Genomic DNA, 14,919 nt, shown 5'->3' with positions numbered 1-14,919 from the left:
AACTGCTTTTGCTTGAATACTGCCTCAGATTCATCCTCAGCTAGGCTCATATAATCATACAAACCACATTAAAGTAGGTATCAAAGCTCTGATTCTTCACTGGTCTTCCTGCCACTTAACGACTCAATGTAGGCTACCCAGAGAAAAGCTGTCCAGTTAAAAGTAGATTATGGTGGTACCTTGGTTCTCAAACGCTGAAAACCTGGAATTAAGTGTTCCAGTTTTTGAACGTTTTTCAGAAGCCAAACATCCGATTCAGTTGTCAGCTATTGTTTCCAGGGCACCTGCACCAATCAGAAGCTGCACTTTGGTTTTTGAACATTTCAGAAGTCAAACGGACTTCTGGAACGGATTAAGTTTTGCTCTTTTGTTTTTGCTATTTATTTTGTGTTTTTGTTTTTGAGGTTAATTTGTTTTTGTGACTGTGTGGAACCCAGTTCAGCTACTGATTGATTGATTGTGTGACTGTGGAAAGGGATAAAAGCCCCCTATCCAGACAATATCATCAGTGCAGGTAAGAAAAAAATAATTTTAATTTTTATCATCTACAATACTGTCTTATTTATAGTACAGTGCATTGATTATTGCTTTTATTTTATGGATCAATGGTCTTGTTAGATAGTAAAATTCATGTTAATTTGCTGTTTTAGGGGTTGTTTTAAAAGTCTGGAATGGATTAATCCGTTTGCATTACTTTCTATTTGAAAGTGCGCCTTGGTTTTGGAACGGACTTCTGGAACGGACAAAGTTTTAGAACCAAGGGACCACTGTATTATATTGTAGGCTCCCTTTTAGAGTATCAGTTTTGAACAAGCCATTCAATACTAGTAGTGTATCCTCTATAAAATTATCCAATTTGTACTTTAAAATGAAACTTCACCCAACACCTAGTGTTGGATGAAGGGTACTGAATGCAACTGACAACTAACAGAATCAGTTTTACCCAACTATCAGAGGCTGCAAGTTGATCTATGTAGCTACATCACTGGAATTTCAATTTCGCCATTAGCCATCTGCTGGGGAAGTTTGAACAGCAGCACATTTTTTACTGAAAGCTTGACATTCATCTCTTACAGCAGAGCTACATATTCAGATTATATGATACTTACTGTCTTGCTGGAATTGTACCTCTGTAAAATGCAGGTAGGTTGCTGTATAATTAAATGCTTTCATATAAACTCCCTACACACAGAAAACAGGCACATTGGACTGACAAGCTAGCCTTCTACAGGAAGGGTATAAAAATTGCAGAGATCATGCAGCAGATTTGGGATTTTTGTACCTTCATGAAATGAAAAGTCTGAAGATGGCTAGTATAACCCTGCAGTTATTTCATCAAGTTCACTCATTTCCTGCTCTCCATCATAGCTCCATCCCCAATAGACAGGTCTCTGCTGATGGCACTGCAAAAAGTTTCTTATTGACAATATATATCCCCTACTTCTTGTAGTGCTAGGTTCTCCAATGCTACACATACTAGACATCCAACAGGGCAGCTCCATAGCATTCAGGCACATGGTACATAAGCATACACAGAAGACTGCAGCACATGGACAATCTTTATTGTTAGAGGAGCACCGGTAATCCATTACTGACTAGTGGAGTCACCGCAGAGGCACATGCTAAGGCACTTATTGTATAAAAAAGTTTGCAGATTTATTTGTGACAGCAACCAGGACTGGAGGCTCTCACAGTGGAGAGCACTAACCATACAGTATAGGGTAATCTTATTTTAATTTGTCATTTACTCATAAGTCTAAATGCAGCATATACAATATGGTTAAGTATACAGGTAAATCCAGCAACCAGTGTACAGTGTAGAAAAGTAAAGATTATCTATATAACCGCAGTCCCCATAGAAAGGCAGTGATAAAGACCTTTATTTTTCTTAATTACTTATAAACGAGAGATACAAAGGCCTTCAATGTATAATCTGTGCAGATTAAAATGCTTATTTCTTTTTTTCTTTAATATACTCTTAGTCACTGTGCAGAATAACTAAACCCATCCCCGATTACAGAGCTGGATGCTTGGACATCACAATAAAGGACTTTGTTCACACTCCATTCAAAACCCACTAGATACTGTCTGTTACCATTAAATATATTTGGTCCCAAATAGATTCTCCAGCAAGCACACAGGAAAAAACTTTGCTGCTTCCTTGGTCTGCCACTAACACACCTCTTAGACACAACGCAACACAGACAACATTGCACTTCAGATCTGTCCAGACATTAGCAAAAAGAGGGCCAACTTAAACTCTCTTCTAGGAAAAACTTCCCAAGACTGTATGGTCTTTGAAGACATTTAGGAGTCATGTTGCGAACACTTGTTTTTCCTGTTCAACATGACTCCCAAACTGGCTAGGTGAGTAGACCGAGGAGGTCGGAAATGTGAGGTCACTGAACATGATTGCCAAAAGCAAACAAGAGGAAGGGGACGGGACAAATTCCCTGCATCTATCACAAACTCGTTATTGGAAGAAAATAGTTGATTTACAGCAACGAAAAGGAGTCACCCCACCCCCACCCCTCAAACTATGTAAATTCCCCAGCAGCCATGGCAAGGACAATGAATGCTACAGGCCTCTGTAGCCCCCAGACTCTGATTGGGCTGCAGACTCTTTGGCATTCAATACAAAAGAGCTTGGAAGCTGGGAGGGACAACACTAATGTCATGGCTCCAGATATTCAAGGGAACGTTTCAACAGATGTGTTCCACTTCACCCGGCAGGTTTTAGAAGGGTTTGCAGAAGTCCACTGGACAAAGGGAGGGTGGGTCACTCCATCATGTGTGACCCGGATCCACAAGGCAGCTCTATTCAGTAGCTTTGGCATCTCCAACATCAGCCTTGCCATCCACTTCCTCATCAGATACTTCACCTGCACCCTTCCTGCCAATCCGGCGTGTCACCACAAATGGCATGTCTCCCCGCCTGTTGAAGAGAGAAAAAGTGGTAATGCAGTGTGGAAATTGGCATTTCATCTTTGAGTAATGTGTATATCCATGCATTCAGGAAATATGGCAAGAGGGCATCCTACCTGAGTTTGCTCTTCAGAGAGCTGACCTCACGGTTCATGGCATCGGCCGTTTCAGTGACATCTTCTAGTTCCCGCTGCAGCTTTCTACGAGCTGCATTGGCTCGCTGTGCCTCCTCTTCTGCCTCTTCCAGCTGGCGTTTAAGTTGCTTCAAACGGACATTCACCTTGTCTGCCTGCAAAGCAGAAAAAGGAGCTCTCTCAACACTTGTTCATTCACTCCTGAACATGGACACCAACTTGGAATTTTTAATCTGAACTACATGGATTACCTAGCAGCCCTATCTCCTTAAAACCTAGTTTCCAGAATCTGGATTTTAACCTTGTGAAGTTTGTGCGATTCTACAGCTGTGCAACTTATGATCAGAGTTTTCTTCCTTCTAAGAGAAGCAGTCTGAGCCAGCGTCTGGGAGTTAAGCAATCTTGAAACTGGAAATTCTCTAGGCTGGCATTGAAATGTCCATTACGAGACATCATGACTTGTGACATTCATTGCTAGATGGGTGGAATATTTTATTGATGTAGAGACTCTTGCAGCCTCCAGCAAAAAGGGTGGAGAACAGAAGACACTGTCAGCACCCTAAAAGCTTGCTAACAGCTCCAACAGTGTTGATGGGATTGCAGGGTAGCAGCTTCCTGCCACACAGCTCATATTACCAAATGCCAATCCTCAACATGGCACATACCTGATCCTTGTACTGCTCAGCATTACGCCTCTCATCCTCCACTTGCAGGACAACATCCTTCAGCTTTTTCTCAGTACGTCGCACCTGCTTGCTGGCAGCCTGGCGCTCCCTGTAAGGAAAGTACCACATCAGATTGATGGAAGAATTCAGAAGTAGCCCAAGCCTCCATGTTTGGAGACATTCCTAGATCCCATGCAAAGGAGATAACTTGCAGAAGAAAAGTGGTAAGTGTGAGACACTTGCAATTTCCTATGACGAAAGAATAATGTCAACATACTGTGCTGCTGACACCAAAGCTTTCAAGGCTAAGATGGAGTATTTTGAGAGCACAAGCAGCCAGGACTAAGTTAAACAGAAAATGGGCCACTAAGCAGGTATCCCATGGGCATGGTCTGCAGTCTGAGCCAAGTGCCTGTCAAAGTCAGGAGAGCTGTTGGATTACATGGGACTAATTTGTGCCAATCGCATTTCAGGTTAAAATGAATTTGTATGACACAACCTTCCACAAGCAGTAACTGTAGAGACAAAAGATGCATTGTAGCTGAGTATGCACTTCAGTGGCTGTTTGGCTGTTTTACCTTTTACTCAGAAGGTTATGATGCCTCTAGAGAAGGATTTAAGTGTGTGAGATTTACTAGGTGCTCTAAAGAAGATTGAGCATTCACAGGCACCACTGACCATGCATGCGTGATCCTTGAAAGTACTTGCTAAGAACTGCATGTGACCTGGCCTTATAAAGAAACAGAGGTCAAGAAACACTTCAGTTCAGATTTCTTCACCCAAGTTAATGACAGTATTTCACAGATTTTTTATGACTGCACCCATACATCAAAATGCAGGATGAATGCATGACAGATTACAAGCACCTACTTTGTCTCAGCATCCAGCTGTTCTTCCAGTTGTGCTATCTTTGCTTCCAGCGCAGTAATAGAAGACTTGTATTTTGACTTCACAGCACTCTCCATTTCCTGAAGCTTGGCTTTAAGTTCCTTGTTCTGACGCTCAAACTGCTGGCGAGCATTTTCATTCTTCTGGGCATTACTACGCTCTGCATTCAGGTCTGTGTTTATCTGGTCAATCTGGGGAAGATAATAAGAAATAGGTTACAGTCATGGCTAGTTTCTGAATACAGTCTCCTCCTGAAGTTTTCATATCTAGTCTCTGCCTTGCTTTCCATCTTCTATTTGTTTCCTTTGCTCTATAATCTTGGCATTCAAAATGTAATTCTGTAGGCAGGGCTTGTTCTCAACCTTAATAACTTCACAATGCCTAGTTGTCAATGCTTTTTAGAAAGAATATTACATTCATTAAGCTACCTTTTCCTTTCAACAAGCAGGCACATTTCATTCTTGTAAGCAGCCTACACCAACAGTAGCATCCCAAGTAGTCAATGCTCATCTTCTGGTATAATAGGAATAGGTAGCAAATTTCTAGGTCAGGAGAGGGGGGGAACTGGCTCATGGACCTAATTAGGCATAACATCCATGCTCACATGCCACCTCTGACATAACATATGACATTATAATACTACTACTACTACAACAACAACGTCTGGGCAGCTTCTAACACACATAAAAATAATAAAAATCAAACATTAATAGTAACAATCCGATACAATATTTTAAAAGTCACAATAACTTTAAAATAAACAACAGAGGCAGATAAAGGTGTGGCTGCAATCACTTTTTGCAGGTGGTTTGCAATGGGCTTAAAAGGAGAATCCCTTCCAAGTTGCCACATGATGGCATAATGTTGTCAGGTGATTGGCAGTGGTGTGGGTCTGCCCACTTGTCAAGGTGTGCCTGCAAGCAGGGGCGGGGGAAGATCCAACCCACTAGCTGGATCAAATTCCCCAACATGCCAATGTAAAGCATCAGCTAAGTTGAAAACCACCAAAGATGATTCCAAATACCCTGGACAATAGTAAGACAAGTACTCTTACAGGGAAGGAATAGCATCACACTATGATTCAATATACTGTGCTTCTCTATGTGCTTCCTCACTCACCATCCTAATGGCTTATCAAACCTGGTACTATCTGTCCTGACTCTCACTGGCTTTCCAAAACCACAGGACGGGGGTTAGTCTAAACTGATATTCAAGGTCCTTACCAGATATTAAACATAGGACGTAACATAAATGTAAAACATGTGCTCTCATCAAAGAGGTTTGTCTGGAATTTGAACCGAGCATCTTTTGCCCCCAAAGTGGGAATAATGTTCTGAAAGCATCAAGGCTCTGAGAACATGCTGCAGCGCAAAGGAAAGTGATACACAGTAATTTGGATGAATTATGGCAGGGAATCCACCAGCTGAAGCCCTCCACCACACAGTGCCGTCAAGCAGGTACCTGAAGATTTGCTTTCTTAAGGCGGTCATTCACCAACTCTGTATTGCTCTGCTCTTCTTCTAGTTCTTCCTCCAGCTGAGCTATTCGAGCCTCCAAGCGTCGCTTTTCTTCCAAGGCCAGAGCTCTGAGAAGAAAACACACAACGCGATAATTAACATAGTGCCCTTTCGTGAAGGATGCTCAGTAGTAATGACCATAGAAATATTCAACATTTTAAAGCTATTCTCAACACACCACTCAAGATAAGACATTACAGGGCACCCTTTCCATGAGCCAACTCCCGCAACATTCCTTGTCCCTGAAGAGAAAAAGTGCCATTACTCACCCTTTGCCACTACTATTGGCAATCTCATCAGCCAGCTCATCCCGTTCTTGCTGAGCCTGGCGCTTGGCACGCTCGGCAGCTGCAAGTTCCTGAAATCAGAACAAGACGTACATGGACTAATGGTTAAAAAAACCCACTTATTGCCAAATAGGAGATGTTATATTACATGAAGCACATGAGGAATATCTGGAAGCCAGTTATAACCTACAAGCCAGCAGAATGCTCATCAAGAACAGGAAGCTTCGCCTCAGAGTCAGAGTGACATTGTGAATCTGGGGCACAGCACCCTTGAGTGTCATAATAAATGGTTAGTCAACCATCAAGGTAGTTTGCATCAAATGAGTGCTGATATTGTTTAAATAGGTATATTCAAGTCAATGTATCAAACAATGCTGAAATTATGCTAGAGAGAATGAACTGGAAATTGGGAGGAGTGGGGAGGAAACTATTAAACTGGTCCGAAACCAGGAAAAAGTAGTCTGTTAAGTGCATGAAGGAAATACCTGAAATACACCCCTAGCTGTGAATCCAGCAGCTGATCTGATCCACATGAGTCAAAACAATAATCATGGAAGGTTTTTGGATATGCAGTGAAGGTATTAATTTGCAGGGGCTCACCCACTCCCTTTTCTCTGAAGGCAACCTCTTCCCTCCCATAACCAAAGACTTGCTTTGGGCAGAAACTCAGTTGTGTATTAGCATTTTATGGATTTAGATTACCTCCTGCATTTGAATCATCTCGGCTTCCATGCTCTTCAATTTCTTTTCGTTCTCTTTTGCTTGTACCAAAATTTCTTCTCTAGAAGCACGTGTGTCATCCAGCTCCCGCACGTAGTCCTTCATTTGGGCCTAAAAACCAAACATACCAATTCAGCCCACTTGGCCGAGTAAAGTCTATTCCAACTCACCATGGCTCTCTAATATTCTTTCCCGGCCTGGCTACCCGAGATTCTTTTTGGCTAGATGTGCCAGGGATTTAACCTGGGACACAAAGCACCCTGTCCAGGGCCAGCTCTAGGGGTAGGCTGGGTGACGCGGGTTGGCAGGGGGGCACTGCACGGCGAAGCCGTGCGGAAACCGCGCTGCGCCCGCTCACCAGCCGCGGGAGGAAACGGGGCGGGGCAGGGGCGCCGGAGCGATCCGTGCACCACAGCGTCAGGGCGCCCGACCCGCTTAAGATGGCCCTGACCCTGTCTACCAATGATATACCCAAAATAAAACTTATTTTGTAAGAAATGATAAAATTCCAATTGAAGATGTAAGCAACTATCTTCATAAGTCTTCTTGATCAAAAAAGCAGCAACTGGCAACTAAGTGATAAATCTGTTCTGTTGCCACAGTAATTGATTCACTTTCCCCATCTCATCTCACTGTAAGGAGAAGCCAGTCAGTAACAATGGAATGTAGACCCCCACCTGCAACTTCCTGAGCTGTTTGATGGCTTCATCACGATTTTTGTTGGCAGAGTCAATGTGGGCCTCCAGATCTTTTAGATCCATTTCCAGTTTCTTTCTGGCAGCCACAGCAATGGAGCGCTGCTTTCGTTCATCTTCCAGCTCCGCTTCCATCTCTCGCACCTGAAAGCAGGGTCAAAGCACCGGCAGTTTAGCCATGAACACAGGCCTCTTCCCTCCTCCCTGAAGCAAATGAAGCAGGAAGGGGTTGTAAGCCTGCTGTGATTTCTGGAATGTTACCTGTCTTGTAAGCTGCTTTCTCTTTTCTTCATTCTGCTCATCACGGGCCTGGAGATCCCGATCAAACTGTGCCTTCATGGCTTGCTGGTTCACTTCCAGGCGCAGCTTGGCATCTTCTGTGGCCTGTAGTTCATCCTCCAGCTCTTCCAGTTGAGTCTTCATCTCCTCCACCTGCTGCTCCAGAGCTCGTTTGGACTTTTCCAACTCATGGACCTACAGCACACACAAAAAATCAGTTTCTAGTGACCTACAATATTCCTGTGCGCTTAAAGGCATAGTTACTGTTATATCCCAATATGCCTCTGGCTTGGTCCTTTCCCCCTCTGTCCCCACCTCTTTGTCTTTTGTTTTAAAAACAATTTATTTAATAAATCAATAGAAGTATTTAAGTATTTAAAAATGGTAGTGAATCATTTTTTTTAATGACCAAGATGTGGGGGATAAAGGCAAACAGTCTTTATCCCCCACATCTTGCCAACTTTCCACCCATCTTTGACAATCCCGATTCTTAGCTGACCAAGTCCCTTTTGCTAAGGGTTCTTATCAGACTCTGAACTGCACAGAATTCTGCCTCTTTATCTCCGCTCACTTGAATATGCACATATCCAAGCTTTGTTTCCTAACACCCTTTGGTGAGTAGGCCGAAGGGGTTTATGATAAAGCAGCTAGGCAATATTGCACAAAATACTGGCACAGTTCCACTGAAATCTGACAACAACTTTATCCTTTTAGAAATGAAGATGCCTTGAGTAACTTAGAAATGCAAGATACTAAAGCTTTTCAAAGCCTGTATGATCTCCCTGTGCAAAAAGGTTTTTATTAGTTTATGTGCCTTCATACTGGGTAATAATTTGGCACTTTGTGCATAATGAACTGAAAAAGTCAGTGGTGACATTGTTGCTTTCCTAGGCATTACAAAAGATTGCATGCTGCTAGCACCCAACTCATTAGCTTTCATGTCTTATTGCAAGTGAAAAATAAGCCACTTTTAGCCAGCCCTCTACTCGCCTAGGACATTTCTTAACCAACATCCTTATTACCCCAGCCTGTTGTACAGGAATGCCATCAACTTACACTCTTGCCAACATCATCCTTTGAACTCATCAGATCCTCCATCTCTGTCCGGAACTGCTTATTGACTCGCTCTAGCTCTGCTTTCTGTTCAATTGCTTCCTCAAGTGCTCTGGCCAAGGAGAGAGCTTTCGTCTCCTTCTCACGAGCTTCTGCCTCAGCACGATCCCGCTCTTCAGCATATTTTGCAGAGATGGTTTTCTCTTCTGCCAGGAGCTGGAGAAAGGGAAATCAATGGCACTATGAGATTTCCAAAGGAAATGTTTGCTATCCCCACTTGTTCCATTTGTAATGGTTTGACTACCAAGGATAGGTCACCTGGGTACCAAACTTAGCCACCAATTCTAAATATGTGCCAGGATTAAGGCCAAATGCACTTGTCTGCTTCCACTTAAAAACCAGCTAAAACAGACAGATATTATTCAGGACTATTACCAAATAAAAGTCAAATTCAGGAACCAGAGGGGAGTTGATATTTGCTTACAACTGATCACAATTGCCCTTCATCTATGGGACAAAAAATATGCATCTAAAATATGACACTTTTCTTTCTCCTTTTCACCAGAATATATCCTAGTGAAGCAGAAGGACATTGTTGAAAGTTAAAACTAAGTGTACCTGATCAAACTTCTTCTGTTTTTTCTCCAAGTTGGAGACTATCTGCCGCTGATGATCCAAATCCACAGAAATATCATCCAGCTCCTGTTGAAGCCTGGTCTTTGTCTTTTCCAGCTTGTCATAGGCAGCTGCCTTTTCCTCATAACGTTGGCTCATGGCCTCCAAATCTTTCAGAAGCTTCTTCTTTGCTTCTTCCACTGACTCCAGACAAACCACACTATCATCCATTTTCTTCTTCATTTCTGCAATCTATGTGACAGAAGCAAGGGGGTGGGGAAAAGGAATAATTTTTTAATGAAGCAAAGAAAAGATGTGGAGATTGAACACCATTTTGCAACTTACAAATAACAGTGGGTCACTAAAAAGAAACTTTTTTTTTGAAGGCATGAACTATCTTTAGGGAGAGTGTTCCATAGTGAGACTTGCCAAAAGCATCATCACTTGCTGACTAAGATGTAACAGTGGGATATGACCACTGAATTCCAGGAATATTTCCCAGGGTTAGACTGTTTCTAGAACAGCTCTATCAGTCATCAGAAAGACAGTTCCTATTTAATTAGACAAAACAACTTTCAAAAGAGCTTGTTTTGGCTACCAAATTGATATTACCCATGCAGAATCCAGCATGCCATTCAAAAGGCATTGTAAGCTACATTTGGACACATTCTTTCCTCATGTCTTCTACAGTACCTGAACCTGAAGGACAGAAATCTGTTTTCCCAAGTTGTTCTTTGCTTCCTCTTCTTCCTCTAGTTGCTCTTTGAAGCTGTTCTTCTCATCTTCCATCTGTTTCAGCTTGGTACTGAGGCTCAGCTTCTGGCGAGTTTCCTCCTGAAGTAACTCCTGTAAGAGCCACCACAACAAACATTTGGTGTCTTATGATGAAAAGTCCATTAAAATTTTCCAAATATATATCACATCTGAAGCAGAGAGAACCTTAAGCGATGGCTCAATACCACTGAGCAAGCTGATTTGTCACCAGAAATCAGTTGGAGTGGACCCACAAAATGTAGTTTAGCAGACTAGTGGGGATACCTGCAAAAAGTTACGTGGCCCTTGGGATGAATTGCCAGTGGAAGCCCACATTCCAGTAGCCGCACAAGGCATGGGTGGGTGGGTGGGTGGGTGGGAGCATGACAGACAAGCTGTTATAAGGAGATTATGAACACTAGTATATCTAAATTGCTCTAGATTTTGATCTGTGTTGCAACTAAAGTTACAAAAAGAAGCTAAAGTTGACTACTCTTAATATAAAGTATTGCCAAACTCCTCAGAGATTATAGATTATATGCAGAAACCTGCACCACCACTACCCTGAATCTAACAAGCATGGTTAGCCCTAAAATCTGTTCCTGAGCTTGGAACTGTGAAGAGGGGATCATGGCTGCAGTTCTGCTGTGCTTCTGATGTTCTCAGAACACCTTCAAAATGTAGCCTGATTGTAAGTACAATTCCCTGCTCCAAGCTTGGAAGGAGGGTTGGGGCTCATCCATGTTGCACTGTGCTTCCAAAACATGGACCATTAGGAACCACAGGCCTCCTCCCAAGCCTGAAGTTGTTCAGAGCAACTCTAGAGCTCAATGTGACAGATAGATCCCCATTAGGGAAGGAAGATGATTCTGGTGGTCACATATTTTGGTTACCAATATCAACCACTATTTGTGAGGACTCCATCCCGTTCTGCAGTCTGTATTTTTCTGTCAATCTAACAGATCTGTCATGATTAATTGGTTTTATATATTAGGTTTGCATTTTGGAGTAAAGGTAAAGGTACCCCTGAACGTTAGGTCCAGTTGTGGACGACTCTGGGGTTGCAGCGCTCATCTCGCTCTATAGGCCGAGGGAGCCGGCATTTGTCTGCAGACAGCTGCCAGGTCATGTGGCCAGCATGACTAAGCCGCTTCTGGCGAACCAGAGAAGCGCACGGAAATGCCGTTACCTTCCTGCCGGAGCGGTACCTATTTATCTACTTGCAGTTTGACATGCTTTTGAACTGCTAGGTGGGCAGGAGCTGGGACCAAACAACTCGTCGCGGGGATTTGAACTGCCGACCTTCTGATTGGCAAGCCCTAGGCTCTGTGGTTTAGACCACAGCAACATCTGCGTTCCTGCCACATTTTGGAGTAGCTAACTGATTTTTCACCTATTTCTGTAGCACTTTAAAGCCTCACCTGTGTGTCCTGTAGCTGAGACTCCAGGGTAGAGAAATCTTTGGCCAGTTTAATTGACTTGCTGTCAGATTGATTCAGAAGACCAGTGACATTTTCCAACTCAACCTGAAAAATCAGAAGAAAAGTCGAACCAATCCCATTAATAAAGAGTTTCCAGTTACTATCAGTTTTCCCCTCTTAGAGCAGGAGAGAAACTGCATCATCATCATAAATCACTCCATACTAGTTAAGGCTAAACAACAGGAGTTTTAGGCACTTGATGCCCATCAGAACTACCACCCACCACTTCAGCTATCTGCTTATTGTCCCCTAGTTGGTGTAAAGTTAATCAAGGGGTAGTGGACTAATTCACGTTATTGCCAAATGAGCTTTTTGTTTAATGCAAGTTACTGGGCCTGAAAAGTAACAACATAAATAGAGATCATGTTAGAACAGCTAAAAGTCAAAACTTCAGGAGGAGTAAAGCAGCCCTGCAGCCCCAACCCAATTCTCTCCACTTCCCCCTCTAAATTCTGTGCTAAAAACCAGATGAATAGGAGGACAAAGGGAACCAACACAGGAAGCTCACCTGCAATTTGTTAACTCTCTCGGCCAGCTCAGTTCGTACTCTCTCCCCCTCCGTGAATTTCACTTGTAGCTCTTGAAGTTGAGTTTCACCCCTCTTCCTCTTGTGCTCAGAGTCTCCTTTGGCTTGAAGAAGAACTTTCACCTCATTGGACAGCTCAGCACGTTCACTCTCTAGGGCCTGCTTTGCCTTTTCAAGGTTCACTTTCACCTGAAGGAGACGGGAACAGTAAGCTTTAGTGCGCTCTTTGCAGAAAATTTGATTCACTAACGAATTCATAGCCCATTATTCCAAATTGTGGTCCTGATCCAAAAAACATTTGCAATTTGGGCTCAGCATCCCAAACACAATTTGAACAATAAATCTGCAGGTTTCCACAGCTGTACAGGTGATGCTATGAATTAAAGCTTCATCCTCACTCAGGCAGGATGTCCATGGCAATAAAGGGAACTAAAAAGATTCTAGGTAGTTAATACTAATGTTTTCATAAAAATAGGTGGTAAGCAAGAATATGCACAATTCTGCAACATTGTTCTCTCAAATTACAGGTAACCAGCAACTTATGCGCATTTAATTTGAGCACTTTCAGCTTTACGCACTTGAGGAAAAAGTGGAAAAAATCTCTGGGCAGCTCCCAACAAAAAATACTAAAAGCACAATACGTCACACACTAAAAAACTTTCCAACATCTCACACACCCGTTTAGTCTGCTCCAACTGCTCTGCCAGTTCTTCCACAGCCTGGGCGTGTTTCTGCCTCATCTCCTGGATCTGTGCCTCATGGGTCTTTGCCTCATCATCAAGCGTCTTCTTTAGAATAGTCACTTCTTGTTCACGTTTTGACCTTCAAAAAACCCAGATATATTTCTATTAGATAGTAGTTGAGAATGCCATGCAATATGTCTTCCAAGGGTGCAGTTGGAAGCTTGGCACATATTTGTGGAGCTACTATAGTACAAATTGAAAGGAACAACATGGCATAGGAAGAGTAAGTTTTGGAACAAGTTCCACTGGAAGTGTAAAACCCGCTGAACCCACTATTCCCCTCTATATTTTGAAGAGGTGGAATTGGTCTGAGCAGTATCATAAACACCAAACGTTGCAATTACCTGAGTTCCTGCTGTGCTGCAGTTGAGTCCAGTGTGTCCTCTAGTTCTGTCTTGAGAGCCTCAAGCTCCTCACCAAGATCCCGCTTCTGTTTCTCTGCTTTATTCCTGGCAGCCCGCTCAGACTCCAGGTCTTCCTGCAACTCTGTTATCTGAGACTCCAGTTCACGGATCTTCTTCAGAGCCATGTTCTTCTGAGCAGCCTCCTCTTCCACCCTACAAAAGACAGAGACATACTACACCAATGATTTCTGCTTCAATGACCATAAACAGCCTTCTTATCTACAGGAACGTTACTAATGCTGCGATTCTACACACTTAAGTTGCACGTAAGTCCCAGCGAATGCATAAACAGGTTAGGGATGCACTGCAACAGAAGTTAGTGTTGAATGCTAACCTGACAACACACTAATGCTCTGGTCTTATTATAACCATAGTTGGCTTGTACTAGAAATGCTTAGTTTCAGCCTCCAACACAAAATAGGTCGTCAATAGTAAGTTGGAGAGGTTGAAGTGGGGACTACAGCTTAATTTATGGCACAGAACTTCTATGGTCCACAGCACAAGCCAACAATTTGCTTTATTGCTGCCTCCTGATCTTATCAAGCCATGCAACAGATCCCATTCAAAAATTAATTTCCTATCAACACAACATTTGCAGTTGCATGAAATAGGGTTACCAGCTAGAAGTCTTATACACTTAAACTGAGTCCATTCGTTCTAAAACCATTTAGGGAAATCTCAGGATTCTAGCTAAAAGAACACAAAGGAAAATTTATTGCTTTTCCTAATTTCCAGGTAGACATTTAATTCCGTGACCAAGGCCTTACCTAGCTAAAGCTGCTTGCAGCTCTTCCTCTTTTTTTGCCAGCTGCATTTTGAGCTCTGCTATTTGAGCCTGAAGTTCAGCTATTTGGTCATGAAGATCTGTAGAGTCTCCCTCTAGCTTCCTACGGGTCTTCTCCAACTCTTGCCGTTGCTTTTCTTCTCGGCGCAACCGTTCTGATGGAGAGAATAGAGCTGGGTCAATGGTTCATCTTGGCTCTTATAGCCCTAAGCAATACCTCACGTGAAGAGCCAGAGTGCCAGAACCTGCATCCAAACATGTCAACAATTATGGGCCACAGTAACAGCTCCCAGTTCAGGTACCCATGTCAAAGAGTGAGTTTGACGGTATTGCCCTTCAAACTCCTCAGTGTTCATTCAATCCCCTCCATAAGATTGTCCAGTTAAGGCAGACAGTACTATTTCCAGCTGTGGAAAACCACCACAGGCATTCTGAGCACAATGCTGAAAA

The 14,919-nt window shown here is 42.9% G+C and overlaps 1 protein-coding gene across 1 annotated transcript in view; it reads right to left on the bottom strand.

The window, feature by feature from the left end:
• Window positions 1–1,546: 1,546 nt before the first annotated feature.
• Window positions 1,547–14,919, bottom strand: part of MYH9 (myosin heavy chain 9) — a 74,386-nt gene continuing 61,013 nt past the window's right edge. Inside the window, exons 25-41 of the mRNA XM_035128408.2 lie at window positions 14,453–14,624; window positions 13,626–13,838; window positions 13,216–13,360; window positions 12,521–12,727; window positions 11,953–12,057; window positions 10,472–10,624; window positions 9,782–10,030; window positions 9,167–9,379; window positions 8,093–8,305; window positions 7,814–7,975; window positions 7,119–7,247; window positions 6,399–6,487; window positions 6,074–6,197; window positions 4,595–4,803; window positions 3,725–3,833; window positions 3,042–3,214; window positions 1,547–2,935 (exon numbers count right to left, since the gene is read on the bottom strand). Of these exons, the coding sequence (XP_034984299.1) occupies window positions 2,818–2,935; window positions 3,042–3,214; window positions 3,725–3,833; window positions 4,595–4,803; window positions 6,074–6,197; window positions 6,399–6,487; window positions 7,119–7,247; window positions 7,814–7,975; window positions 8,093–8,305; window positions 9,167–9,379; window positions 9,782–10,030; window positions 10,472–10,624; window positions 11,953–12,057; window positions 12,521–12,727; window positions 13,216–13,360; window positions 13,626–13,838; window positions 14,453–14,624 (2,783 nt within the window). The 3' untranslated portion in view covers window positions 1,547–2,817. The remainder of the gene's footprint in view (window positions 2,936–3,041; window positions 3,215–3,724; window positions 3,834–4,594; window positions 4,804–6,073; window positions 6,198–6,398; window positions 6,488–7,118; window positions 7,248–7,813; window positions 7,976–8,092; window positions 8,306–9,166; window positions 9,380–9,781; window positions 10,031–10,471; window positions 10,625–11,952; window positions 12,058–12,520; window positions 12,728–13,215; window positions 13,361–13,625; window positions 13,839–14,452; window positions 14,625–14,919) is intronic.

Source organism: Zootoca vivipara, chromosome 10 (assembly GCF_963506605.1).
Source record: "Zootoca vivipara chromosome 10, rZooViv1.1, whole genome shotgun sequence".
NCBI classification, from domain to species: domain Eukaryota; kingdom Metazoa; phylum Chordata; class Lepidosauria; order Squamata; family Lacertidae; genus Zootoca; species Zootoca vivipara.
The sequence above is the reverse complement of the archived record's forward strand: the minus strand, read 5'-3'. Positions and strand labels throughout refer to the sequence as shown.